General features: G+C 52.7%; 1 protein-coding gene across 2 annotated transcripts; it reads left to right on the top strand.

Annotated features, from left to right (window-relative positions):
• Positions 1-159: 159 nt before the first annotated feature.
• DRC7 (dynein regulatory complex subunit 7) lies at positions 160-24,235 on the top strand. 2 transcript variants are annotated; one of them, XM_004583890.3, is made up of 18 exons: positions 160-297; positions 2,146-2,401; positions 2,757-2,931; positions 3,835-3,960; positions 4,266-4,460; positions 7,343-7,501; positions 8,742-8,960; positions 15,375-15,503; positions 17,326-17,398; positions 18,177-18,305; positions 18,497-18,625; positions 19,304-19,524; positions 20,237-20,452; positions 21,122-21,232; positions 21,325-21,435; positions 22,894-23,088; positions 23,795-23,934; positions 24,038-24,235. In XM_004583890.3, the coding sequence occupies exons 2-18, from the start codon at positions 2,184-2,186 to the stop codon at positions 24,129-24,131; spliced, it is 2,640 nt and encodes an 879-aa protein (XP_004583947.2). In that variant the 5' UTR covers positions 160-297; positions 2,146-2,183; the 3' UTR covers positions 24,132-24,235. The 2 variants fall into 2 exon arrangements, with proteins under 2 accessions (XP_004583947.2, XP_058530938.1); XM_058674955.1 differs by having other exon boundaries at positions 178-297; positions 2,143-2,401.
• Positions 24,236-27,923: the final 3,688 nt, after the last annotated feature.

Raw genomic sequence — 27,923 nt, 5'->3', positions numbered from 1 at the left:
TCCGAGTGAAGGCCTCTCCCAGAAGGCTCGAACCGCCTCAAGGAAGGGCCTAGTCATTGGGAAGTGATGAGTGGCAAGCCTCTGTTACTTCCATAATCATTGACTTGCAGGCTGTGTTTGACAACTGTAAGTTTAACTACCTGAACAGACCGTGCTGTACCCACACCCTTCTGGCCCAGAGAAGCTAGGACATCTCAAAGACTACATTTCCCAGAAGCCTCGTCTCTCAGGCCAGTCCACAACTTCCGCACATTGTTACCTTGGAGACAGCTAACAGCACAGGCTGTCCTTGGAGGGGTGAGGAAGGAGCAAGGGGCTGGAACTGGGGGGACATGTGGGATGAGGGAGTTCTTTCTGCCTGGGCAGGGTGGGGGGCTCTAATCTTGATCTTTCTGGGGAGGTTTTTGAGTGTGTGTGTAGCAGGGAAGACGAGCTTGCTGCTGGAAAGGGGATGGGGGGAGGGGTCTATGGACTGGGGAGGGCCTAGGGAGTCCTGACCACCCCTCTGAAACAGCGGTGGCTGCAGAGGCAGTTGGGAGAGTCAGGTGTTGCAGTTCTGGCCCCCTTTGCTCCCGTGAGGAGGTGCCCCATGACCTTGGCTCAGGCCCATTCCACCCCCTGCCCTAAGGTAACCCCTGTTGCGCTCTGACACCACTTCCTCATCTCCCACCACCCCTTCTTGGACTGCCCAAACCCATCATATACACAAAACATACATACATACACACATATATACACACAGCATACACAGCCAGGAGTCTATGGGTTTGAATCCCAGATCTGCTAGCTGTGAGCTTATATGGGGCACTTGATCTATCTAGACCTCAGTCTCCTCCTCTGTGAAGTGGGTTTGTTCAAGTATCTGCCTCACAGAGTTGTTTGAGGATAGGTGAGTTTCCTCTTGTTAGGACCCCACAGCACAGGGTCTGTCTCATAGAAGGTGCTGACTGAACCATTAGGGTTCTAGCCCTCTTTGTGCCAAGTGGACTGATGACCCAATCATGTTGTTTGGCTGGAGGCTTGTCCCTTAGGAACAGGGGTCCTGGATGGGCCTCATTGGTGGGCTGCCTGGAGGCAGGGCCTCCACTGTGACTCATGAGCTTCCAGCGACAGGACCGTACAGCATGTCATGAGCCTGGAGCACGGGCTGTCATAACTGGACCAGTACACCTGTTTCTCTCTTCCTCTGGAAGAACGAGTGACTGAGGCCCAGAGAGGGCCAGGGCATGGCCCAGGAGCCCAGCAGGAGCAGGTGGCCAAGCCAAGTTTTGTCCCTCACTTGGCTGGAGGCCAGTGACATACCACCCTGGGTCCTATCACTTTTGCACTCTCAGGCCTGGCTCTACTCTGCAGGGTGATAAGAAACCTGGGACACCTGGTCTCCCCCCAGGCATCCTGTTGGTTGGGCCCAGTTTCCTCCTTGCTGGACTTGTGCCCCCTGTTCGCTGTGAAGGAAGCAAGCATTTGAGATGGGGTGATGGGGAGAGCAGAGGTAGGTTGCCAGGGATCTGCTGGGAGAGCATTTGTTGGGCAGCCTACAGTTGAGGCTGAGCTTTTGCATCCATGGAGGTCTGGAGTTGGCATGTGGGTGTCTGTGGTATCCCCAAGGACCTGGGTCCCTGTGTCAGCAGCCAGCACCTGCAGTGACTGCACTGTTCGTGCTGAGACCACTGCATCCCAGTGTTGTGTCTGCAATCCAGCAGAAAGAGGGGAAAGGACAGCCATGCCTCCTGGGATGTAGCATGCACATCTCCTTTGCCAGCACTGGCTGCCATCATAGGTCAACTGGCCACCTGTAGGAAGTTCTGGAAACTGAACTTTTGAGACCAGGTGCAAGGCCTCTCCTCCCCACCCCATAACACACACTGCTGTTGGACAGGGCCTGACAATGTGGAAAGGTGGCTATGCTAGCAGGAGGCCCTGTGGGTACCACAATGGGTGCTGCTCCTGGGGCTCTGGGTGATGTCATGGGGCAGATAAAAGGTCACGTAACTTAGACAGGTGCTAGCAGCAAAAGGAACTTTCTCCTGGTCTGAAAGGACATTGAAGAGGGACTCACTTCCGGGCTTTGTGATGGAGTCCACCCACCCATGGAAACCATTTGGAGCTGTTCGTCTTTCTGAGAGCCTTTGTCCCTCCCAGCAGAGACACCCCCTACTCCAGGCAGCCAGGGGCGTGCCAGAATGGAAGTCCTGAGGGAGAAGGTAGAGGAGGAGGAGGCGGCTGAGAGGGAGGAGGCGGCCGAGCGGGCAGAACGGGCAGAACGGGCAGACAGGCCAGAGAAGATGACGGTGAGGCCCGTGGAGATGCGCAAAGAGACTGCCACATTCACGCCGGAGACACTCCGAGACTTGGAGAGGAAGCTCTCAGAGATCCCGGTCCCCAGCCCAACAAAGCAGCCGTGAGTGAACTGGGGTGAGAGTGTGCCAGGGCTGGGAACAGGAAGTACCAAGTCCGTGGGCTGGGCCCAGGCTATTGAGGGAGGACCCTGCTCTCAGCCTGCTGGGGCTAGGTCTCCACTTTTTTTCTCCCTTGCTGTGGGACCTTGGATGAGTTACTCAGCCTCTCTGTGCCTCAGTCTGCTGAACCACTCTGAAAGCTCAGATGTTCATGCTGATATCTGTCAACTGGGTAGTCAAAAGGACGCCATGAGGGAGGGGCTGAAGCAGTAGCAGCCAAGGTGACTCGAGGGTCCCCAGCATGCCAGGCACAGTTTTCTCTGAGCACCAACAGCCTGCCCTGTTGTGCCTTGCCAGGTCCTTGACCAAGGACACCATTGACATCTCCAAGCTGCCCCTTTCCTACAAAACCAACACGCCCAGAGAGGAGCACCTGCTGCAGGTGGCAGACAACTTCTCTCGCCAGTACAGCCACCTGTGCCCGGACCGCGTGCCCTTGTTCTTGCACCCGCTGAACGAGTGTGGAGTGCCTGTAAGACTGAGATATGGAGGGGATAGGGTAGGGATGGGGAGAAGGGATAGGCTTTGCCAGGTGTGGGAACCCGCAGTGGCACAACTCAACCATCCAGAAACCCTGGCGGGCTCCAGATAAATGAGCCTCCTCAACCTCCCTGAGAGGTAACGCTGATCGTTGTGGGGAAGCTGGCCTGGGCTGCCTGGGCTTGCCAGGTCAGGGGAGGACAGTGGGGTCAGGGTTTGTGCAGGAAACGCCGGGCTTGGAATGCTGGTGGCTGACTCGGGTGTTAAAAATTACCATGGGCGCTGAAGGCTGTGGGTCCACAGCTCTGTAGCTCATGAGCCGGCGTCTTGCTACCTGGATGAGTCCCATGTTGCCTCAGCTACATATGGGGAAACTGAGTCCCAGAGAGACTTGGGGGAGGTCACAGGTGCTCTGGGTCACAGGTGGGAGGAATAAGTCCTGGGGCTTTGGTCTGGTTGGTTGGTTGGTTCATTGTAATTTTTGTTTGTCTTTTTTTTTTTTTTTTTTTTGCTATTTTCTGGAAGGGCTGGGCCGCAGAGTTGGAGCTGGCCCTAGACATCAGCTGTACCCTGGCCAATAACTTCTAGGAGGGGCCAACACTTCCAGGAAGCCTAGGGGACAGGAACCCTGATCCTCTGGCTCAGCTCCTGATTCTCTGGGACACCCCAGACTGCCCTTTGGGGCCCTAGAGGCTCAAGGGAGTTGTGAGAGCCTAAGGCCCCTCCTAACCCATGATGGGGTCTTGCAGCCACTGCGTCAGCTCTGCCATGCACTTCCTCAGAAGGGGGCTGCTCTGTGTCCACCCCTGTTCCAGGTCCCACAGGGCCCCACAGGAAATGGGCTCCGGCAGCTCCGGGCTGTGAGGGGCCTCACTGGCTAAACCTTCCCTTGCAGAAGTTTGTGAGCACCACCATCCGGCCCACGCTCATGCCCTACTCCGAACTCTACAACTGGGACAGCTGTGCCCAGTTTGTCTCCGACTTCCTCACTATGGTGCCCCTGCCCGACCCCCTCAAGCCGGTGAGTGTCATTCACAGGCAGGCTCATGTCAAGCTAGGCAGGGCCTCTAAGAAGCAGGCTTGGCCAGACCTAGGCTGTAGCTCCTCCACTCGGGAAGTCCGTGAGCCTCTTAAAATGACTGGTACCTGTGCTTCACATGGAGCCCTCCTTGTATTTGGCCTGCTCTCAGGACCATGGGCATGAGTCTGGCCTGCTTACTGGTTCTTGATCCTGGCCCCGAGCAGGTCGGGGCTGTGATGGTGGCAAAGAAGGCAGGGTGGCAGGTGCTGACCGGGCACCTGCTGACTGGGCACTGCCATGGACAGCCCTCGCACCTGTATTCCTCGACCACCGTCCTCAGGCAGCAGCAGGGGAACTGCTTTGACTTCAGCACGCTGCTCTGCTCCATGCTCATTGGTTCTGGCTATGATGCCTACTGCGTCAACGGCTACGGCTCGCAGGACCTGTGCCAGATGGACCTCACGCGGGAGGTATGCCCGCTCACCATCAAGCCCAGGCAGGTATGGCCACGCTGCAGGCTGCGGCCACCCGGTGCTGGTGGGTGTGTCCCCACTGCATCTGGAAGTTCATTCTGAGTCAGGAACCCCTGGTGACACCTCTGTCCCCATTTCTTCCCTGTATGTGGACGAATGACAGACAACACCTTTCGCGAGCTGATAAGTTCCAGGACTTTGAGCAAGGGCTTATAGCCTGGAGATAGGAACTCAAGGGAAACTGAGGCATACAGCAGCAGGGTGTGGGTGCTCCTGGCTTTCCCCTGAGTGAGCACCTTGGGGCTCCCTGGGTGACCACTGAAGATGAGGGTGGAGATACCAGAAGAGCCTTGCTTGCTCAGGCCCTGTTGCCCAAGACAGAGCAAAAGTCGCCTCCTGACTGGCCTGTGGCTTCATAGGTCTCTGAGCCCAATTGGAGTCAGTTTTGCTCTTGCTGCAAAGGTTTCTTTGTGTCAAAGGCAAAGTTAGAGGGACAGACACTCACTCCCCCAAATGGCTGCCATGGCCAAGGCTGGGCCGAGGCCAAAGCCAGGAGTCCAGAACTCCATCCAGGTCTTCCACATGGGTGCAGGGACCCAGGCACTCGGATCATCTCTAGCCACTTTCCCAGGTGCAATAACTAGAAGCTAGGTCAGAAGTGAAGTAATGAGGCCTTGAACTCAGCTCAGATGAAATGCTGGCATTGCAAGTGGCAGCTTAGCCTGTGCCACAGCACCAATCCCCCAGTTTTTTTTTTTTAAAGATTTATTTGTTTTTATTACAAAGTCAGATATACAGAGAGGAGGAGAGACAGAGAGGAAGATCTTCTGTCCAATGATTCACTCCCCAAGTGAGCGCAACGGCCGGTGCTGCGCCAATCCGAAGCCGGGAACCAGGAACCTCCTCCGGGTCTCCCACGCGGGTGCAGGGTCCCAAGGCTTTGGGCCGTCCTCGACTGCTTTCTCAGGCCACAAACAGGGAGCTGGATGTGGAAGTGGAGCTGCCGGGATTAGAACCGGTGCCCATATGGGATCCCAGCGCGTTCAAAGCGAGGACCTTAGCCACTAGGCCATGGCGCCGGGCCTTCCCCCAAAGTTTTAATAATGAAAATGGTATCAACACTCACAGAGAACTTTCTGGTTTCTAAACCACCTTCATATCCTTGAAGTGGTTCAGTGAGTGGGACTTCTCACTGTTGCTTCACAGTTGAGCGTGTGGAGATAAGTCAGTGAGGCAGAGTGAGATGGCTAAGGCAGTGCTGCTGGTGAGGGCAGACACTGGGACTGACTCTAAGCCCGGATGGTCCAGTTCCTCCCGACTGGCCCAGGCCCACTTCCGCAGCCTCTGTGGTGTTCACCAAGGCATCCTGCAACCAGGCACATGAGAGCTCTTTAAAAAGTTCATGTAGGGTCCAACATGGTGGTATAGCCAGCTAAGCCTTTGCTTGTGGCACCAGCATTCCATAAGGGCATCTGTTCATATCCTAGTGGCTCTGTTTCTGATCCTGCTCCCTGCTTATGGCCTGGGAAAGCAGCAAAAGTTAGCTCAAGTCAATGGGACAGTGCACACATATGGGAGATCTGTAAGAAGCTGCTGGCTTTTTATTGGCTCAGCTCCAGCTGTTGTAGACATCTGGGGAGTGAACCAGTGGATAGAAGATCTCTGTCTCTCCTTCTCCCTGTAGCTCTCAAATATAAATAAATAAAGCTTAAAAAAAAAAAAGTTCATGTGGGCCTGGTGTGGTAGCATAGTGGCTAAATCCTAATTCACTTGCATGTGACAGGATCCCATATGGGTGCCAGTTCATATCCCAGCTGCTCGACTTCCCATCCAGCTCCCTGCTTGTGGCCTGGGAAGGCAATCGAGGATGGCCCAAAACCTTGGGACCCTGTACCTGCTGGGGGAACCAGAGGAAGCTCCTGGATCCTGATTGTCTCAGCTCTAACCATTGCAGTCACTTGAGGAGTGAACCAGTGGATGGAAGATCTTTCTTTCTCTCCTCCTGTAAATCTAACTTTCCAATAAAAAATAGTCTTTTTAAAAAAAATGATGTTCATGTAACATGCATGGGTTTTTTAAAATTATTTTAATAGGAAAGGCAGATTTTACAGAGAGGGGAGATAGAGCTTTGATCTGCTGATTCAGTCCTCAAGTGGCTATAGAGACTGGAGTTGAGCCAATTCAAAGCCAGGATCCAGGATCCAGGGGCTTCTTCCAGGTTTCCCATGTGGGTGCAGGGTCCTAACGCTTTAGGCCATCCTCCATTGCTTTCCCATGCCATAAGCAGGGAGCTAGATGGGAAGTGGAGTGGTTGGGACATGAAACGATGTCCATATGGGATCCCAGCACTTGCAAGGCAAACATTTAGCCATTGAGCCATTGTACTGGAGGCCCCATGTACGATTTTATAGACACGGATTTCAAGCATTTTTGCACCAAAATGAATTTAACATTTTTTAGAGATTTATTTTTATTTGAAAGGCATATTTTTACAGAGCGAGAAGGAGAGACAAAGAAAGATCTTCCATCCTTTGATTCACTCCCTAAGTGGCTGTAACAGCCAGAGCTGAGCTGATTCAAAGCCAGGAGCTCTTCAGGGTCTCCCACATGGGTGCAAGGTCCCAACCAGTTGGGCCATCCTCTGTTGCTTTCCCAGACCATAAGCAGAGAGCTGGATCAGCAGTGGAGCAGGGGCACATAAAGGGATGCTGGCTCATATGGGATGCTGGCACCACAAGGTGAAGGATTGGCTTGCTGTGCTACCACACCAGCCCCATGAATACATCTTTCAATTCTCTTTCCACATCAGGTACTTTACACACACACACACACACACACACACACACACACACACACACACACCCACACCCCCTCTCAGAGCTGACCCTTCTTCCCCTGTTGGGCCACAGAGGATCAAGAAGGAGGAAAAGCCGCCACCTAAGAAGTACACCGTCAAGCCGCCCAGGGATCTGAGCAGCCGCTTTGAGCAGGAGCAGGAGATCAAAAGGCAGGAGGAGAGGCTGGCCGAGGAGGAGAGGCTGCGGAGGGAGGAGGAGCAGCGCATCCTGGTGGGTCCCTGGCTCAGGCGGTGGGGGGGACTCCGCTGGAGGCAGAACTGCCAGGGGCGGGAAGGCAGGCATGGCTCCACCTCCACAGCTGCAACCTCTCACCTCTGCCCAGCCTGGGGGCCTCTGCAGTGGGTGCTCAGCAGGGAGCAGACTCCCTGCAGTGTGGGGCAGCCTGGGTGCTCTTACTTCAGTTTCACTGGATGCATACCTGGGAGGTGACCTCCCTGCCACCACACATCCTTGCTCTCCTGCCAACTTCCCCTTCCATGTAAACAACTCCTGCTAACACCCCTCCTCCCAGGCCACCCACTCTGTCCTGCCAACATCCCCTGTGATGCACATCCTCCTCCCATCATCCCCCTCCCACACATACCTTCATCCTGCCAAAACTCCTCTCTCATCCATTCTTCCATCCATCCTGCTTCTCTCCTTCCAACATCCTCCCTCCTCCCGTCCCCCTGTCTCTCTGGAGTATTTGCTGAACTGCTTCTGTGGGCAAGGCCCTAGGGCTACCATCATGAACTTGACCCTGTCACAGAACTCTCAGGAGAGTGAGGAAAGGAAGCCTTGCAGCTCCTTTCTCCGGCTTCACCAAAGGAAAAACGACATTTCTGGGGTGCAACCTCACCCAGATGCACAACTTTTAGTATATGTTGCTGAAGTGAGTACTGGATGCACAACTTTTTAAAAAAGATTTATTTATTTTTATTGGAAAGTCAGATATACAGAGAGGAGGAGAGACAGAGAGGAAGATCTTCCATCCAATGATTCACTCCCCAAGTGAGCGCAACGTCCAGGAACCAGGAGCTCTTCTGGGTCTCCCACGCAAGTGCAGGGTCCCAAGGCTTTGGGCCGTTCTCGACTGCTTTCCCAGGCCACAAGCAGGGAGCTGGATGTAAAGTGGAGCTGCCGGGATCAGAACCGGTGCCCATATGGGATCAGGCATGTTCAAGGCAAGGACCTTAGCCGCTAGGCTATGTCACCGGGCCCAGGATGCACAACTTTTAAAGCCAGGAAATCTCAGCTACCTGGAATTGCACAGATTTCAGTTTGCAAGCCGCAGATCCAGTCACACGCTTCCATCCGCCAGATGGGCTCTTAGAGGCCATGGTGGGAGACCAGAAGTGCCATCAGTTCAGACCCCACTCTCCCGCCGGCCCCCAGCCCTGTAGAGATCCCTAGGTCCTCAAGCCTCTTTCCTCTGCCCATCTGATGGGAGATGCCCACCTCTCCCACACAGGAGGCAGAGAAGGCGAAGCCTGACCCCTTGTATGGTCTGCGGGTGCATGCATGGGTGCTGGTGCTGTCGGGCAAGCGTGAGGTCCCTGAGAGCTTCTTCATCGACCCATTCACGGGCTGCAGCTACAGCACCCAGGATGAGCACTTCCTGGGCATTGAGAGCATCTGGAACCACAAGAACTACTGGATCAACATGCAGGACTGCTGGAACTTCTGCAAGGTGCCCGGGGTGGGGAAAGTGGGGTGTGACAGGCACAGGTGGGACCATGGCAGGGGGGTATGGGAGCAAGGGGCCATGGCCAGAGCTTAGGTGGAGCTGGATGTCAGGCCAGGCCAGGAAAGGTGGGCTTTAATTTCTCTGTCACTGGGTCCCCACAGTCCCTGCACCTGCCCATAAATTCCCATCCTGCTGTGACTATGGCCTCTCTTTTGACTTATCTGTCCTTTGGAAGTCTGGATTGTTAGTTTGGTTCATTGTTGAAAACTTGGAACTGAAGTGTAACATCCATGCAAAGGGTACCCTCAACCTAAGCAAATAGCCCAGGGGACTGGTAAGAGCTGGTGATGCCCAGTTGCCCGCACCTCATCTGGATGTAGAATGTGGCTCACACCCCGTCACCTTCAGTTACTCCCTCCCCTCCAATGCATGTCTGTGTTTTCAAAAGGTTTGTGAAAAATGTTTATGATGAAAAAGCAAAGTACAGATTTCACAAACATTTTTGCAGCAAAAGAAACACCTTTCAGAAAAATTACTTTTATTTGAAAGGCCAAGAGAGATCTTCCATCCCTGTTCATTCCCCAGCTGATCCAGGGCAACACTAGCAGCTAGGAACTCCTCCTGGGTCTCCCCCATGGGAGAGGGGGGCCAAAGTTCTTGGGCCATCAGCTGCTGCCTCCCAGGGTGCACATTAGCTGGAAACTGGGTCAGCAGCAGACTCGAACCAGCCACTCTATATATGCTGGCAGCTAACTGCTGCACTAAATGCTGTCCCCCAGAAACATCTCTTAGTTCTACTTTTCCAGGAACTTTCTGAAGCCCCCTTATATTTTTATTATATTTTTTCACTTGGGTGGATGGCAGTGGTACACATATGTGCACACTCACACCAAGCATGCAGGGAGATACCCAACCCTCAGTATACACTGCCTTGAACTGCCACACACTGAGTCACCTGTACAAGCCAGCACCAGCCGCTCAGGTGCCCACCCAGCCCCTGGCCCGTCCCATTCCCCAGAGTTAAACACTAGGCTGACTTGCAACTGTATCCGTGACCTTCCCATGTGTGGGGACTTCCTAGCCCTTGAGTCAGACAATGGCTACTCTTTCATGCCTGGATCTTGTTTGCTTTCATGGTTTCCCATCACCTGGATCCCTCAGAGCTCACTGTCCCACCCCACAGTTGCACACTGAGATTATTTGCAGCTTGGGCTGCTCTGAACAGCACCACATAAACATGTTTGTGCACACATGCTCATTGCTGTTGCGAGGATGTTTAGCAGTGGAATTGTCGGGCCTCAGCATAGGCATGACATTCAGTTGGAATGGATTCTGCCCCTTTGCCAAAACCATCGCCTTGGTCAACCCTGCCACCAGCGGTATGCCCATGGCCTCACCATTACTGAATACTTTGTCCTTTTTATTTTGATAAATGGCATTGCATCATGCTTTCCATTTTAAATGCAGTCGATGAGGGCGGAGTGCTGTGGCCCAGTGGGTTAAAGCTGTTGCTTGGGGAACCCTCATCTCCTGTCCAAGTGCCTCATCTCAGATTGGGGTCTGCCTCTCTTTCCGACCCAGCTCCCTGCTGGTGAGCACCCTGGGAGGCAGCATGTGATGGCTCAAGGTCTTGGGTCCCCGGCCCTATGTGGGAGACTAGGATGCAGTTCTGGTTCCTGGTGTCAGCCTGGCCTAGCCCTCACTGTTGCAGGCATTGGGGGGAGTAAACTAGCTGACAAAAGTGCTTGTTGGTATGCTACCTCTCTCTCTTTAGTAGAAGCCTTTAGTTCCTCCAAAAGGACTGCTGTAGTGCCAGCTCACACAATTATACTGTACTCATTTTCTTCCTATTCAAAATGCTCTCTAATTTCTCTTATAATTTCTCCTTTGATTCACAGGCTATCTTGAAATGTGTTTACTGAGTTTTCAAATGTTCGGAAGATTTCCAGAGATCTTCCTAATGTTGATATCTCATTTAATTCTGCAGTGATTAGAGAATATAATTGTATGGTTTCCATTATCTTAAACTTGTTACCAGCTTGCTTGGAGATCCAGAGTGTGGTCTGTTTTGGTGAGCTTCCTGGAATTGCCTGGCGTGCATGTTCTGTTGCTGAGGAGGGTGTTCTGGGAGTGCAAGGTGTTAGTGCTGGTGTTCTGGCCTCCCACAGTTTTGCTGATTTGTGGTCAACTTCTTTTTTTAGAATTATTGACAATGTTACTGAAATATTGAACCACAATTTGGGGGTTTCTCTTAAAGATTTACTTATTTTTATTTGAAAGGCAGAGTTACAGAGAGGAGAGATACACAGAGAGATGTCTTCCATCCATTGGTTCATTTCCCAAATGGCTGCGATGGCTGGAGCTGAGTTGATCCAAAGCTGAGCCAAAGGCAGAAACCAGGCACTTTCTCCAGGCCTCCCATGTGGGTGCAGGGGCCCAAATACTTGAGCCATCCTCTGCTGCTTTCCCAGGCCAGAAACAGGGAGCTGGAACAGAAGTGAAGCAGCTGGGACCCAAACTGGACCCAGGTGCGGTGCTGGTGCTGGAGACAGGGGTTTAGCCCACTATGTCATGGTGCTGGCCCCAGGGATTTCTCTATTCTTTATAATTCTCAGCTAGTGCAGGGTCAGCTTCCATCCGTCACCTGCACCAGCCAATGCACCTGCTGGTAGATGCAGCTGCCTGGTCAGTATCACTCTCAGCCCCATCTCATGCAAACTGATGGGTGTTGTGATTTAGTGCAGCCCACCACAGGCCCAGTCCTCATGCATACCACAGCCTAACAACCAACCACCAACAATGCCCTGTCTCAGGCCTGTCCCCAGCCTTGGTTTTTGTGTGTGGTGACATGTGCCGCAGCTTAGCCTGGCCTGTCCCACATCCCATCTAGCTCTCACGCAAACTCATTGAGTGTTGCCGCTTAGCTCAGCCTGCCCTGCCCTGCCCTGAAACTCAATCCCCATGTATGCTGACAGGTTCTGCTGCCTTGCCCAGCCCAGGCTGTCCCCAGCCATAGATCTTATGCTCACCAGCAGGAGCTGCAGCCTGGCAGGAGAGGGCCCACAGTTCCTCTCCCAGGCCCTCTCCCAGACCCATATCTTCTGCTGTCCAGGGAGCATCATGGTCTAGCCTGATATGACTCGCAGCAGGTCCTGGCACTTGCCAACGGGTGCTGCAAATTTCCCCCTTCTGGCCTTCTTTGCCTAAACATTGCCTAATTTTTCTTTCCTTGAGTATTAAGTATTAGCTATCCTACTTTTTCACTTTTTAAAAAAGAATAAGGATTTTATTTTTTTTTTATTTAGTTATGTCACAACTTAAGCTTTTTGAAGAGATTCATTTATTGATTTGAAAGACAGAGTTACAGAGAGAATGAGAGCAGATAGAAAGAGGGAAATCATTGAGCTTCCATCCACTGGTTCATTCCCCAATTGGCCGCAAGGGCTCAGCCAGACTGAAACCAGAAGCCAAGATTCATGTAACGCTAGGACCCAAGTACTAAAGTCATTTTTCACTCTTTCCCCGGGTGCATTAGCAGTGAGCTGGATGGGGAGTGGAACAGCCAGGCTTGAACCAGTGCCTCTATGGCAGCTTAACCCACTGTACTACAATATGGCCTCCAGTTTAGACTGATAATCTGATATTAAGACTGAATATCAAAGATGGTTAAACAAGTACAACTCTTGCTTTGATTTTATAAAATAAGACCTGAGAACTTGTGAAAATAATTACTATTATCTAAACATCAATATTAGTGACATTATAGGCAAAATATTTCTTCTTTTTACTAACGTACAGATGGTACTTGTATATGTCTACGGAGTACAGAATGACAATATGACACAGTATGTAGTGACCAAATCAAGGTTGTTAGCATTTCCATCTCCTTGAACGTGGGAACACGTGGAGTCTTCCAGTGGCTTTGAGGAACCTCATAGATTGTTGAAAACTACACTATAGTATAGTGCACCACAGATGGGGGGAATTCCTCCGATATAACTGTGTTTTGGTGTCTGTTATCAAATACCTTTCCATTCTCTCCTGTGAGTTCTCTTTTTTGTTGTTCACTCCACAAAGATGAGTGAGAAAATGAATATTTATATTTTTGTGCTTGGGTTGCTTCATTTAACATGATTCTTCCCGTCCCACCCACTTTGACACAAACAACATTTTCATTCTTTTTCTAGCTATCCCGTGTGTGTGTGAGAGAGAGAGGGGAGAGGGGAAAGAGCGAGCCTTAACTCACTATGCCACAGCACCTGCTCCATTACTTTCTTATTCTAGCCATAGATTGTCCACTAATGTCGATGGCTTTTGTAAAGAAATAATCATTTTATCTACAAAGAATGACTTTTCTGCCTTCTGAGAGTCTGATTCCTTCAGGAGAGAACAGACACCCTGTGCACACCTCTGCCATGAAACGGGGACAGAAGTGCAGCATTTTCAGTGTGACAGAAACGGTCCATCGGCATGAATAGATGCAATTTAACTGGCACATCACACAGTGCTTCCAGGAAGGAGGCGTTTCATGTGAATTGCTGTAAAGGAAATGTCTGGAAGGCAACTGCAGGCAAGGCGGGACGGCTGAGTCGCCCTTGTTCCAGCTGTGTCATCCCACAGCCAGGAAATGCAGTCCACAAGGGCAAGTGCCTTCTTCATGACACACCTGTTGTGTGCCAGCCCCTGAGCTGGGGGCCAGGGTGCACAGCACAGCAAACAAGCCCTGCAGACAGCCAGCAAGCACAGGACACTGTGTTCTCACAGAGCAGGAACTAGGAAGCTAGCTGGATTTGAACTCAGATCTTGGGCTCCAAGTCCCCATGCTTTTTTGTGTGTTTCTAGCCAGGCAAGGTTTCCTGATGGGAGATGGTGACCATTTGAGCTCCACTTTGCCTGATGACCCTGTGCCAGAGACTACTGCGCCCTCTGGTGGAGGCATGAGTGACTGCTCTGGGACAGACTGTGTAGACCAGACAGAAACTTCTGCTTGCAGGAAAAGGGACCCCTACCCCACCCCCGACGTACTCCTCCCTTATGACTCTGGTCTGTCTCCCCTCTCACTCACCTCCCAGGGTAGAGTGTCAGAGAGTTTCTGGCTGTCTAACAAATGTTGATCATTTTACAGGTGAACAAACTGAGGCCCCGGGAAGGGAAATGATTGCTCCCATGCCCTCCGCAGAGCCCAGGCTGGGGACTGCTGTGGCCACATCCCCTGGAGACCACGGCCCTTTTGGCACTGTGTGCTCCCTCCGGCCTGCAGGTCTCCCACGCCTGGCAGAGCCCACCCCTGTGCCAGGCAGAACAGACAGAAGCCACAAGGTGTGAGATTAAGGTGGAGGGTCTGAAGAACCATCCTGCAGCAGCAAGTAGGGACCTGGAAGAAGACATCAGGACACTGGCTATCCCGTTTAGTGCCAGAACAACATTGGAGCAGCTATTGCCTTCCCTCCTGGGGACTTGAAATGGCCATTGCCTTGATGGTAACATGCAGGAAATGCCTGCTCCTAGTCAAATCATGTTAGGGGATGAGAAGGTGGTGACTGGCTGGTGCAGATACCTCCTGGGTGTTCTGGATACAACCCCTGTAGATTCAGCTACCGTTTTTGTCAAAGACATCTAGTTTTTATTTATTTAAAGGGAAAACAAAGACATTTTCCATCTGTTGGTTCACTTCCCCAAATGCCCACAGTGGCCAGAGCTGGGCCAAGCTGCAGGTGGGAGCTGGGAATAGGTTTCCCACGTGGGTGGCGTGGGTGGCGGAGACCCCAGGACTTGGGCCATTGTCTGCTGCCTCCCAGGGCACACATGATTAGGCAGCTGGAATTGGGAACAAGCCAAGTCTTCTTTCAGGCTCAGATACAAGCTTGCAATTACACGTTAACTTCCATCCCTACTCTTTTTTCCCCCAATACAATAGTCTTTAGATGAAAGGTGCAAAGAATAACATGTAGCTACAACTTAGTACTTACCAACCAGACCGCATGTAGGACAATACAGAAAGCAGAACCTCTGTGAGATCAGCTTCCCCGGCACTGAACAGCAGCCACCCCAAGCTCTGCTTCCACTCTGGGGGCGGAGCCACTGCTCCCGGGACCCTGGCCTCTGATAGGCTGGGTGAGAAGGGAACGGAGGCTTCTCCACCTGCTTCAGAGGCCAGCTTCTACGCATGCCCACCTCTCAGGCTCTCCCCCTGTTTCCTGTGGGGTGTAGTAGGAAACTTCTTCATTGGGAACTTGGTGACTGGAAGGATGATTCCAGCCCCTCAGGGCCTCAGTTTTCTTGTTCCAATGGGGATTGGGTCTGGAGCTGACATTCTGGCCTCCTGGTCCCAGGCCTTCATCCCTGTTTCCCTGCTCAGAGCAAGTGGGGATGGGGTAGCCAAGGAGTGCACTCAGTTGGTCTCCCCCACCCCCTCAGGACCTTGTGTTTGACCTGGGAGACCCGGTGAGGTGGGAGTACATGGTCTTGGGCACTGACAAGCCTCACCTGTCCTTGTCCGATGAAGAAGATTCCGTGGTGAATGATGACGATGACGTGGAAAATCTGGTGAGTGGTGGCAGCACACGGTAGGGGGGTCCATGGGGAGGCCTTGCCCCTATCCTGAAGGCACTCTGACCGCTGCCTTGCCTGTGGGTGTGAGCATGGAGGAGTAGACCAGGCACCAGTAGACCGATTAGAAATTCCTCCAAGCAGACAGGCCTGGACAATGTTCCCATTTCACAGATGGACACACTGAGGCCCCCACAGTGAGCAGCCCAGACTTTATATTCATTTCAGGGTGACCCTGCTTCATGGGGGTCTTAAAAAGCCTTTACCACAAGCCGCAGGGCCTGCCCAATCCTCAGGTCCCTCCTGGGCAGCCATACATAACCAGCTCTTCCTTGTTCATCCCATGTGGCCTTCTAAAGGTCATGGACCACAGCCCCCCACATCCCCAGCCTCCCTTCTCAGAGCTCCCATGGACCTTCCTGACAGGTGTGCAGGAGACTGTCTGCAAAGAGGGCAGGGACCCACAGGCCTTTGTCATGACTGTGTGGCGATGGCAGCCCCAAGGTCAGTGTCAGCACACAAAATGGGGGAGGGAGGGAGAGTCAAGTTCACAGGGAAACAACAAGTTTATTAATCCGCTGGGACTGCCCTGAAGAAGTCGTGCCCAGCAGAGCGGCTCAACAGAAGGATCTGCCCACTGGGAGCTGGGAACCCATCATTGAGGCATTGGCAGGCCTGGGGCCTGAGTTCTTGGTGCCCAGTCTGAACTGGCCTGTTTAAATCTCCCGGTCACGCAGTGAGGAGGGGTCTGCCTGTCCTCAGCTCATTTGACAAATGGGACGACTCACACGTTGCCCCAGGGTGGGTAGAGGGGTGTTTGGTGATAGGGTGGGAGGGGTAGGGAGTGCTTAGCATGCTTACCCCAGGTGCCCCAGCCCGTAAAGGGCAGAACTGGGATTTGAACCTGACTCTGAGCTCCCAATGGTGACTTCATTCTGCCTCACAACTTGCTCAGAGAATCACCTGGAATGCTCTGTGCTCATCTGTGCTAAACAATAGGGACACCTCTGTTGGTTGCTGTCAATCCTGGGACACTGGCACCCTCTGCAGGCCATGAGACCAGGTGCAGCCAGTGCCCAGAGAGCCAAGGGTGGCATCTTCGGTTGCCTGGCACAGCCTGTCATGCTCAAGATCCTGTAGAGATTGGCAAATGAGCATCCCTAAAAGCCAGGACTCAGTGTGCTCCCCCACCCCAGGAAAAGCCAAGACCTCTACCACTCCTCTACCCCGCCAGAATGTCTCAAATGTCTCACAGTGCTTCCTACTGATAACTCAGAATTGACAGCCACATGAGCAGGTGTCAGAACCACATGAGGGGGAGAAAAGTTGCAAGTGCAGACAATCGCATCTGCAGTGCTGTGGTCACCTCTTTTCAGGACCATCTGTCCAGACGTAGCAGATGGGAGACTGAGACTCCAAGAGGAAAAGAAATAACCATCACACCAGCCAGGCCGTGCTTCACGCCCTCTGCATGTCACTCGCATCTTCCAAGAGGGCCAGTTTACAGTTAGGGAAACTCAAAGTTCAGAGTGTTTGAGGGCTTGCACAGGAGACCTTCCTTGGTGGTAGAGGGCAGTGCTTGGGTTCACCTGACTCCAGAAGCTTCTCCCTAACCAAGGACCAGGGTGCAGGGGACAAGTGCTGCTGTCTTAGATTGGCAGGTTCAGGGAAAGGGGCCTGGTGAGAGCTAACCAGAGCTCCGCCATCCTTCTGTATCCTAGGTGACCCATGCCACCTCTGGCTTCCCTGTGGTGGGGATGGCCAGGGCTGAGCTCCAAGGCACTGACTGCTCCATCCCATGGCCTTTTTCTCCACACAGGGCAAGGAGGAAGAGGACAAGAGCTTCGACATGCCACCCTCATGGGTGGAGCAGATCGAGATCTCCCCAGAAGGTGTCTGTTGTCCTTGCGTACCTTGCACTATTCGGAGCTGGTGCCTGGGCCTCCGGAGAGCTTCCCAGCAAAGGCCAGGAAGCAAGGGACCCCTGTAGATACTGCCCAGACCCCTCCCTCCCTCCCACTGCACACCCTCAGCAATGTGGTCCCAGAGCTGGCACACAGCAAGGGCTCAGGGATGGGCGCGTGCATGGGAGGGCATGTCCCCTTGCTTTCCTTTACACCTCTCTGTCCGGGAGAGGCTGGAGTCAGTGCCCAGGGAGTACAGAGGGTGTAAGGACCAGAGGGAAGGCCGTGTCATGTCCCACATATGTGTCTGCTGGCTGCTGAGGTCCCCCAAGGAGCACCCCGGCCACTCCAGCAGGTTGCAGCATGCTGGGGTGGTTGTCATGGAAATGCAAGGCAGGAGCATCCAGTCTGGCCTTGGGAGGATGGTACTGGGGGATGATGGGTGGAGAACAGGCTGCTGGGAGTAGGGGATCATCACAGGGAGGGCAGAAAGGGATGGGGTTTCTGGGAGAGAGACCTGTAGGGGAGAAGACCTGGCAGTGAGACACAACGTGGTGTGGCTGCGGCACAACCCTCAGGTCAGGCTCACACCAGTCTGGGGTAGGTCTCTGCTTCTGTCCAACCTGAGGTCCTTCAGGGATCAGGCAGCCCTCATGGCTGAAGGAGTGGGCTGGAGGCCTGGAGGTGGAGCCCTGCATACAGTGCAATGGGCAGTGCAGTGGGAGCTGTGGGGTCTGGCTGAGCCCCGCTCCCTCTGTACCCACAGCATTCGAGACCCGCTGCCCAAACGGCAACAAGGTGATCCAGTACAAGAGAGCCAAGCTGGAGAAGTGGGCCCCGTACCTCAACAGCAATGGCCTCATGAGCCGCCTCACCACCTACCGGGACCTGGAGTGTAAGGTGTAGCGCTGGCTGCTGGGGAGCGGCACAGTTGGGCACCCGCCGTGCTGTATAGTCTCTGCACTTCTCTTCCCTGGCTCCTCTTCCTCCTCCTCCATGTTTGCTGTTGGCCCCTGTGATGCTGGGTGTCATGGGTGGAGGTGGGGAAGCTGTCCCGGCTACAGTCACCAAGTGTCACCCCCACAGGTATGGAGGTTGTGGAGATCAAGGAGTGGTACCAGAACCGGGAGGACATGCTAGAGCTAAGGCACATCAACAAGATCACAGGCCTACACACTGACTACTTCAAGCCAGGCCACCCCCAGGCTCTGCGTGGTACCTAGGGCCAGGCTGGGTTGGGCTGGGTTGCAGCTTACACTGTCCTGAGAGCAGGTGGTTTGGTGGGTGGCAGAAGGGCATTGGCAACTGAGCATTGACAAGGTTCTCAGGTAGCCACTAAGCAAACCAGGTGTGTGGGCTGTCAGAGGAAGCTCAACTACTCAAGGAAACATGGCCTGCTCAGGGGAAGTTGATGCCAGGTCCATGTGCCCATTTTGTGGTTGAGACTGAACCAGATCCCAAACTGGAGGGCACACAGTGGGAGGTGGGGGAGGATATTGAACAGTAAAACCAACCAACACACCTACAAGGACATGGGAGCATGGAGAGTGTGGCCAGGAGTCCACAAGGATGGCAAGGAAAGGAAGGATATGTCCTGGGAGAGGCGAGAACCCGTATCCCTAAGCAAGATGCCAGTGACTCTGCTGCTGAGTGTTGGTTCCTAGCAACAATGGATAGGAGCAAAGACTTGCTCAATGCAGAAGCACATTGGGGTGTTGTTTATCATAACAGGAAGTTGGACCCTTGCTCCACGCCCAGGAGAGGGGATTAGCTGTATAACCAATGGTGCTCTGTATTATGGAGCTGCCTCTCTCTGGGCCTGGGGTTTAGTTGCCACATCAGCAGCTGAAGCTCCGGGTGTGGTTCTCACCTGGCCGTCTGTTCCCACCCCAGTGCACTCCTATGAGTCCATGCTCCCGGAGATGGAGCGCGTCATGGAGTTTTACGAGACAGCCCGCGTGGATGGCCTGATGAAGCGGGAGGAAACCCCCAAGACCATGACGGAGTACTATCAAGGACGCGCAGACTTCCTCTCCTACCGCCACATCAACTTCGGGTCCAGGGTCAAGAAACTGGGCACCAATAGCTCCGAGTCCAACCCTCGGCCCATAGTGGTGAGAGCTCACTGGGCCTAGGTACCTGGGGTGGGCAGGGACTGCACACTCCAGCAGACTGCGATGAGCCATGCATTTTACCAAATGCACAATTTTGGGGCTGTTGCGAGCGACTTGAGCCTTCAGCCACTGCGCTAAGACAGTGTTAGTTCCTTATTGCGATAAGTATATTATGACTAATATATAACTAGTTTCTTACTGTTTTATACACACACACGTATATAATGCCCATAAGTGGACATTTATAAGATACAGAAAGGCATGCAGAAAAAAAGTGAAATGCTCTCTGAGTAGCATCCTAGGTATTGCTGTGGATTGCTGGGCTTGGGGTCACAGGTGGGTGTAGACCTGCAGGTTGGAACCCACTTCTCACCCACTGAACTCTGCATGCCATTGCTCTGTGTCATGACAGACAACATGGTGATGGAACTTAGCGGCTGCCTGCCAGAGCAGCTCTGCCTAGCACAAAGGGATGCCTAGGGACAGAGTAGGCTGCTTGGACAGGTTACTTGTTACTTGCAGTAAGCAAGCAGAGTCTTGTCAAGGGAGCTGGAGAAGGGGCCCAGCACCCAGCATGCAGGGCTGCCGCTACTTGGCCTTGAGAAACCACAGGGGGTTGTGCCTTGCTGAGGCCCTGACCCCCAGTGACCCTGAGTGAGCTTTGGGCCTGCCCCACTCTGCCTCTCACTCTGCCCATGTCCTGGCCTCACAGAAAATCACGGAGCGTTTCTCCCGCAACCTTGCCAAGCCTGCTGATGAGGACGTGGCAGAGCGCGTGTTTCTCATTAGCGAGGACCGCATCCAGCTGCGCTACCACTGCCGTGACGACTACATCACCACCTCCACACGCGAGTTCCAGCGGCGCTCTGAGGTGGACAGCAAGGGCAACAAGATCATCATGACACCTGATATGTGCATCAGCTTTGAGGTGCGCCCGAGACCGGGACGCGTAGCAGCGGCACAGGGGGAGATAGGAGAAGGAGCAGGGCCCTTGTACTCCATCCTGTTCCACAACTCTGGAAGAGACATTATTTTTTAAAAAAATTATTTTTTTATTGGAAAGGCAGATTTACAGATAAAAGGAGAGACAAAGATGCTCCATCCACTGGTTCACTTCCCAAGTGGCCACAATAGCCAGAGCTGAGCTAATCTGAAGATAGGAGCCAGGAACTTCCTCCCAGTCTCCCACACCGATACTGGGTCCCAACACTTTGGGCCATCCTCCACTGCTCTCCCAGGCTACAAGCAGATAGTTAGATGGGAAGTGGAGCAGCCAGGACATGAACTGGCACCCATATGGATGCCAGCATATGCAAGGCAAGAATTTAGCTACTGAGCCATTGCACTGGGTCTTAAGAGAAACACTCTTGAATCCCAATCAGGAAATGCCTCTCCCTCCCATCTTGGGAAAATCAAAAGTTCCCATCTGTGACACAGGGGGTTAAATTCCTGCTTGAAACACCGGCATGCCATATTGGAGCAACTGTTCAAGTCCCAGCCACTATGCTTCTGATCCAGCTGGAAAGTGACAGGTGTGGATCCCACCACCTTGCAGCTGGGTTCTCACGGTGGTTGTCCTTCTCCACCTCACCACCAGGTGGAGCCCATGGAGCACACCAAGAAGCTTCTGTACCAGTATGAGACCATGATGCAGCTCAAGAATGAGGAGAAACTGTCCCGGCACCAGGCCTGGGAGTCGGAGATGGAGGTGAGTGCCTCTCCCATTCCCCAGAGTGTGGGCAGGTGGGCAGCAGCAGGGCTCCCGGAGCCTTCCTGGTGCCCCTCCACTTTCCCACGCAGGTGCTGGAGATCCTGAAACTTCGAGAGGAAGAGGAGGAGGCACACGTGCTGACCATCTCCATCTATGACACCAAGCGCAACGGGAAGAGCAAGGAGTACCGGGAGGCCATGGTGAGCCCGGCTCCCTGCCTGGGCATCACCTCTCCCTGGAGTGTCCCTGGGGCTCTGCCAGGGATTCCTCTTCCTAGGGGATGAAATTGTCAACAGGACAAGGTCATTGTGGTTGTCCAGTTGGCTGTTTCTTAAATGCAGTTGACAGGCAGGAGAGACAGAGAGATCTTCTGTTTGCTGGTTCACTCTCAAATTCCTGCAACATCTGGGGCTTGTCCAGGCTGCAGTCAGGAGCCTGGAATTTGATCTGCGTCTCCCCAGGCTTTGCATCAGCAGGAAGCTAGATGTCAAGTAGAAGGACCAGGACTCAAACCCAGGCACTCTGAGTGGATACCCTGAATGGAAACTGAACCGCCTCACCAGACACCTGCCTCCTGAGCTGGCCATTTCTGTGATAAGTCCCAGAGAATGCTCAGGATCCAGGTCAGGGTCTTCCAGCCGGGCTCACACCTGTGATGTACGGGGAAGGAACTGCAATTGTGTGTCCACCTCTCCCTGGGGTTCACAGTCTGGGCCCATTCCCCCAACGAGCTGACTATGGCCTCAGACCTCATAACGTGGGGTGCTCAGCTATACCCCACTTAGTTTTTGAGGCCAGCTTCTGAATCCCTGTCCCCAGCCAAGCAGGAGGTTCCTAAGACAGTTTGGGGTTGGCGAAAGGCGAGCATGGCCCTCAGGTGCCTAGGGGAGAGGAGTCCCTGCCTCTCCAACTTCACTGGCTCCCATCTTGGCAGCCCCAAGGGGAAAGAGACAACTGAGAAATCTCCCATTTCACATTGGGTGTCCCCTGCCATTTCCTGAGCAAGTGTCTGCTGTGGAGTGCCAGGCCCCAGGCTGTGTGTTTGGAAACAAGATCCTGTCTGAGATCCTGCACTAGCAGGGTAGAGGGTTAAGCCGATGCCTGCAAAGCCAGTGGCATCTCATATTGGAGCATACTAGTTCGCGTCCAGGCTGTTCCAGTTCCGAGTCAGGCCCCCCACTCTTGCTCATGTACTCAGAGAAGCAACAGAGAATGACCCAAGTACTTGTTCCCTGCCACCTAGGTGAGAGCCCTGGATGGAGTTCCTAGGCTCCTGGCTTCAGCCTGGTCCAGTCACAGCCATCTGGGTGTAAACCTGTGGCTAGAAGGTCTCTCCCTCCCTCCCTTGCTCCCTCTGTGTCTTTTGCTCTTTCTCTGCAACACTTTCACATAAATAAGCAAGCCTTTAAAATAAAGAATCCTAATTAAATCCACAAAGAAGAAAATTGAGGCATAGGCTCACATAAAAAGCAAAAGTTTTCATTTTTAACAAACATGGGTGCAAGAGACACCCCCTCACTGGCCCCTCTTAAGCCTGTCTTAGGGGAGCCAGGCACTAGAAGGTGGATTGGAGGCCTGGCCTCGTGCCGTGCTGTCACTGCTGATGCAGAGCACAGCCAGTTCAACCTCTCCCTACGCCCTGGCCCCCACCATTGCAGGAGCGGGTGATGCATGAGGAACACTTGCGGCAAATGGAGACCCAGCTCGATTACCTGGCCCCATTCCTGGCCCAGCTCCCTCCGGGTGAGAAGCTGACCCGTTGGCAGGCCATGCGCCTCAAGGAGGACTGCCTCAATGACTTCAAGCAGCGGCTCATCGACAGGGCCAACCTCATTCAGGCCCGCTTTGAGAAGGTAATGCCAGGGTTCCTGTGGGAGAACCGTATCCAGAAGATGGTCCCAGGGCTGTTTGTCCACACTGCACAGACTTGTGGGTGCTGATGAATATGGGGAGGGTGTGTGTGCTCCAAATGGTTGGGCTGTTCTTCCTGTTGTTCTGTGGATGGAGAGATCCATGGCAGGAAGGATAAAAGGAAGGAAGGAAGGGAGGGCTGCTAGCCATCAGATGGGTGGACAGATGAGTGGGCAGGTGGAGGGAGGGGCAGGATGATGGTTGAGTGGAGGTGGCGCGTGAATGGCCAGTGCATTGCAGCAACTCCTAGTTCTTGACTCACTTTTGTAGATTAGGCACAGACCATATCGCCCTGTGATTACATCATTTCTTCTCCACAAGGAGCTCTGCAGGCAGTGGGAGGGGAGAGTGCAATGACCCTTGTTCTGCAGACCAGAAATTGGAGGCTCTGAAAATATCAGCCACCTGTCCAGAGTCACATGTCTGTCTCAGTCCTTGCCCTGACCACATAGGCATACTATTCCACTAAGTAGGACTCCAGGGGCACCTACCCAAGACACTTTGCCTTTATGGCTTTTGTGGGAGCAGACAGGAGGATCAACTCTCACGGGGCTGTCAAGGAACCAGTGGGCTTGCCATCTGCCGCCTGCCACCTGGGTGAGAGCTGGCCGAGGTCAACTCTCCATCTCTGTTCTCCCTGGGCTGCAGGAGACCCAGGAGCTGCAGAAGAAGCAGCAGTGGTACCAGGAGAATCAGGTGACCTTGACGCCTGAGGACGAGGACTTGTACTTGAGTTACTGCTCTCAGGCCATGTTCCGCATCCGCATCCTGGAGCAGCGGCTCAGCCGGTGAGGGGCAGGGCAAACCTGGGAGGTTGGGAGATGTAACTGGTGAGGCACTGTGGGGGTTTCTGGGGTCGCTCACCCCGCTGTTTCCTCCCTGCGATTTCAGACACAAGGAACTGGCCCCGCTGAAGTACCTGGCCCTGGAGGAGAAGCTATACAAGGATCCTCGCCTGGTGGAGTTCCTCAAAGTCTTTATGTGATGCCCTCCTGGGGCCAAAGCCCACAGCTCAGCCCCGTGCCCCCCACACCCAGGTAATGCCTGTCTATCTACACAGGTACCCAGCCTCCCTGCCACACTCATCCCCTGCAGCCCTGTTTAGTCCTGCTTCTCATGATTTCCCTGTAAATAAACACTTCTATTTTATGTCTTGTGCTTCACAAGCTCCACTCCAGCCCTAATCCCCTTTTCCTTTTATTTATTTATTTATTTATTTTTTTAATTTAGGAAAGGGAGGTGCCCAGCACAATGGCTTAGTGGTTAAATCCTCCCCCTTCAGGCACCAGCATCTCATATAGGTGCTGGTTCATGTCTTGGCTGTTCTGCTTCCCATCCAGCTCCCTGCTTGTGGCCTGGGAAAGTAGCAGAGGATGGCCAAAAGCCTTGGGACCCTGCATGGGAGACCTGGAGGAGGCTCTTGGCTCCTGGCTTCGCATCAGCTTAGCTCCAGCTGTTGCAGCCATTTGGGGAGTAAACCAGTGGATGGAAGATCATCCTCTCTGTCTTCTCTCTGTAACTCTGCCTTTCCAATAAAAATAAATTAAAAAAAATAATTTGGGAGAGGGAGACAGAGGCCCCCAACCTGTTGGTTCTCTCCCAAAGCATCTGAAATAGCTACAGGCTGAGGTGTTGGAGCTGGGAGCAGAGGTGGCAGGAACCAAGTTACTGGAGACTGCTGCCTCCCAGATGTCTGTAAAGCAGGAAGCTGGAGTCAAGAGCTGGAGCTGGATGGAAAACCAAACATTCACAGATGGGACACAGGTGTCTTAACCACTAAGTCAAGCACCTCCTCATCTCCTTTTCTTCTTCATAAATTGAGACCACTCTCCTTTCCCAGCACCGCCTTCCTCACTTGCTTCCCTCCCTTGGAGTGTGGGGTCATCACGGAACCTCAGCAGGTGGTCTCACAGACACCTGTGGACAAGTTAGGTGGCCCAGCACATGGATGGAAATGGTAAGGCCCAGGGGCTCAGTCCAGAGTATACAGGCTTGAGACATGACAATGCAAAGGAGTGAATCCCAGGTCCTCTGCTTCCCTACACCACTCATCCTTTTGTTGTTGCATTAAATAAGACTTCCAGAGCAGAGAGGACTAGGAATGGCATAAAGGAAGTCCTCCTTAAATGTTAGCTTTTAAAATATGGCCGGTGAGCACACGAGAATGTTATCAAAATTAGTTATCAGAGAAACAAAATGCCGCCATGTGCTTACCAGTTTGGCTAGGATGAGCGTTGGTGAAAATGAAAAGCACCTGGAACTCTCATGAAGTAGCTCCCCTAGTGGAGATGTAAAATAGCACAACCACTTTGGAACACTAGCCCAATAATTCCACTCCTGTCCACCCATCCATCCATTCAATGACCAAGCATGATGAACAACTCAACAAAAATGTAGCTAGACAGATATAGATGACCACCAAAGGCATGCAAGTAGACTATTTCTAGCAGTACTGTTGATAACCAAGCTGGAAACTACCTAAATGCCCACCAGGAGTGGGATGGACACAGATGTTGTAGTCCTATATTTTTGGTTATAATGATTAGGGAAAATGCTGGTAGCGTCTAATAGGTAGAGATCAGGAACACTATTTAACATCATACAATGCACAGGACAGCCTCCCCTACCAAGAAACTAATTAGGCTTAAATGTCAATACTACTGAGGCTGCTATAAGGTAATTACAACTACAGAGAACAAATTTTAAAAAATTAATAAGAGTCTAGGTTTAAAAAAGCACTGTATGATTCCATTTATATCAAGAAGCTCCTGGATCCTGACTTTGATTGGCTCAGTTCCAGCCACTGCAGCCATTTCTGGAGTGAACCAGCAGATGGAAGATCTCTCTCTCCCTGTAACTCTTTCAAGTAAAATAAATCTTTAAGGGCTGTTGCAGTAGTGGCTCTGCAGGCTAATCCTCCACCTTCAAGCACCAGCATCCCATATGGACACTGGTTCATGTGCTGGTTCCTCCACCTCCCATCCAGCTCCCTACCTATGGCCTGAGAAAGCAATCGAGGATAGCCTAAAGCCTTGGGACCCTGCACCCATGTGGGAGACCCAGAGGAAGCTCCTGGCTCCAGGCTTCAGATCAATTCAATTCTGTCCATTGCAACCACTTGGCGCGTGACCCAGTGGGTAGAAGATCTTTCTGCCTCTCCTCTCTGTAAATCTCTTTCCAATAAAAATAAGTAAAAATTTAAAAAAATGTTTTAAAAAGTTATTTATTTGAAATGTGGAACAATAAAAGTATGGGGAGATAGGAAGAAAGGAAGGAGGGGAAAAAAGAAAGGCAAGGAGGGAGGGAGGGTTGCCTTGCATCTGCTGGTTCAATCTCCAGATGGCTGCAATAGCCCGGTCTGAGTCAGGAACTCCATCCTGATCTCCCCCTTGGTTGGAAGGGGTCCAAGTATCTCGCCCACCTTCTACTGCTGCCTCAGGCACATGAGCAGGAAACTGGATCAGCACCTTCTTCGAGGAGCTTAATGCTCAGTAATTAGTGTCAGGGGTGACCTGTCTCCACAATGCTCAATGGCTCATCAATAAAGAAAATATGGGAAATTATTTTTCAGGGCTTTTTTTTATTTACCAACATGTAATACACATAGAATTTTATAGGAAACAGGGCAATATTTCAACACAGTGTAAACCAATCAAACTGGGCAAGCAGGCTTCCCACTTCCTTTGCTTTGTGCCTAGAGCCTCCCAACCCCTCCTGCAGTTCTTTAACGAGGAGAACAAGAGTGAGGTTATTATACTATCCACTCAAATTTCCTGTGAAAGTTTTAAGATTTATTTTTACTGGAAAAATAGAGCCACAGAAAGGGATAAGTCTTGTGTCTGTTGGCTCACTCCCCAAGTGATTGCAATGGCTGGAGCTGAGCTGATTTGTAGCCAGGAGCTTTTCCCAGGAGAGTGCAGTGTCCCAAGGCATTGGGCATCCTCCACTACTTTCCCAGGCCAAAAGCAGGGAGGTGGATGGGAAATGCAGCAGCCGGAACACAAACCAGTGCCCATATGGGATCCCAGCTCTTGAAGGGGAAGGATTAGCCAACTGAGCCATTGTGTCAGGCCCATCCACGAATGTTTTCATAATACAAAGTTGAAGAGGAAATGCAGGTTGGACACCCCCATCTGATGAGACTCTTCAGCATGTCTAGAAAGATGCCTCTCCAGGCTTTCTTTCCAGAAACATCCCCAGATCTGAGGTCACATTGCTTCCTGTGAGGGCAGGGGATAGATGCAGGAGAGCACGGAATCCCTCCAAGGCGCCGTTTCCTGGGCCATGGATTTTGGCAGCTGGTGTTGTTTTCTTCAGGCACCTTCACCTGGGCCTCATTGAATTCCTGCTCCTTGGGGTTGTGAGCCTTAACTGAGCCCAATCATTCTGTCCTGAAACAAGAGAGAATAACCCGGGAGGTTTGAAGCTCTGCCTGCAGGCACAGGACCCAGAAAATGAAACTGCTGTTGTAACAGGCAAAATCTTGCCCTCAGAGACTTTCGATCTGCGGGGGGACAGGAAGCGAATCCCTTGCGTGGCCACTGACAGCTTTTCCCCGAACCCATCCAGCTAAGGTGTCGGCCTTCCTGGAATCCTGGGTATCAGGAAGCAGCCACCACACGCCCACTCATTCATTCGCTGAGGCTGGGCTGTGGGGACCTGCCTGGAGCTCCGCACCTGACTTACGGTTGCCCTCTTGGCCTCTCTTGGGGAGCGCTTAAACCAGTGCCAATATACACAAAAGGGGAAAGTCCTCAAGGAACCGCCCCCTGGACAG

The sequence above is a fragment of the Ochotona princeps genome, chromosome 16, assembly GCF_030435755.1.
Source record: "Ochotona princeps isolate mOchPri1 chromosome 16, mOchPri1.hap1, whole genome shotgun sequence".
Lineage (NCBI taxonomy): Eukaryota > Metazoa > Chordata > Mammalia > Lagomorpha > Ochotonidae > Ochotona > Ochotona princeps.
The sequence above is the reverse complement of the archived record's forward strand: the minus strand, read 5'-3'. Positions and strand labels throughout refer to the sequence as shown.

What these genes read in the sequence shown, in the direction of transcription:
- DRC7 (XM_004583890.3), top strand. Translation starts at nt 2,184, where the DNA reads ATGGAAGTCCTGAGGGAGAAGGTAGAGGAGGAGGAGGCGGCTGAGAGG. An exon ending in ACGATGACGTGGAAAATCTG is followed by an intron (nt 15,504 to 17,325) that starts GTGAGTGGTGGC and finishes TTCTCCACACAG; the next exon opens with GGCAAGGAGGAAGAGGACAA. An exon ending in CCACCCCCAGGCTCTGCGTG is followed by an intron (nt 18,626 to 19,303) that starts GTACCTAGGGCC and finishes TTCCCACCCCAG; the next exon opens with TGCACTCCTATGAGTCCATG.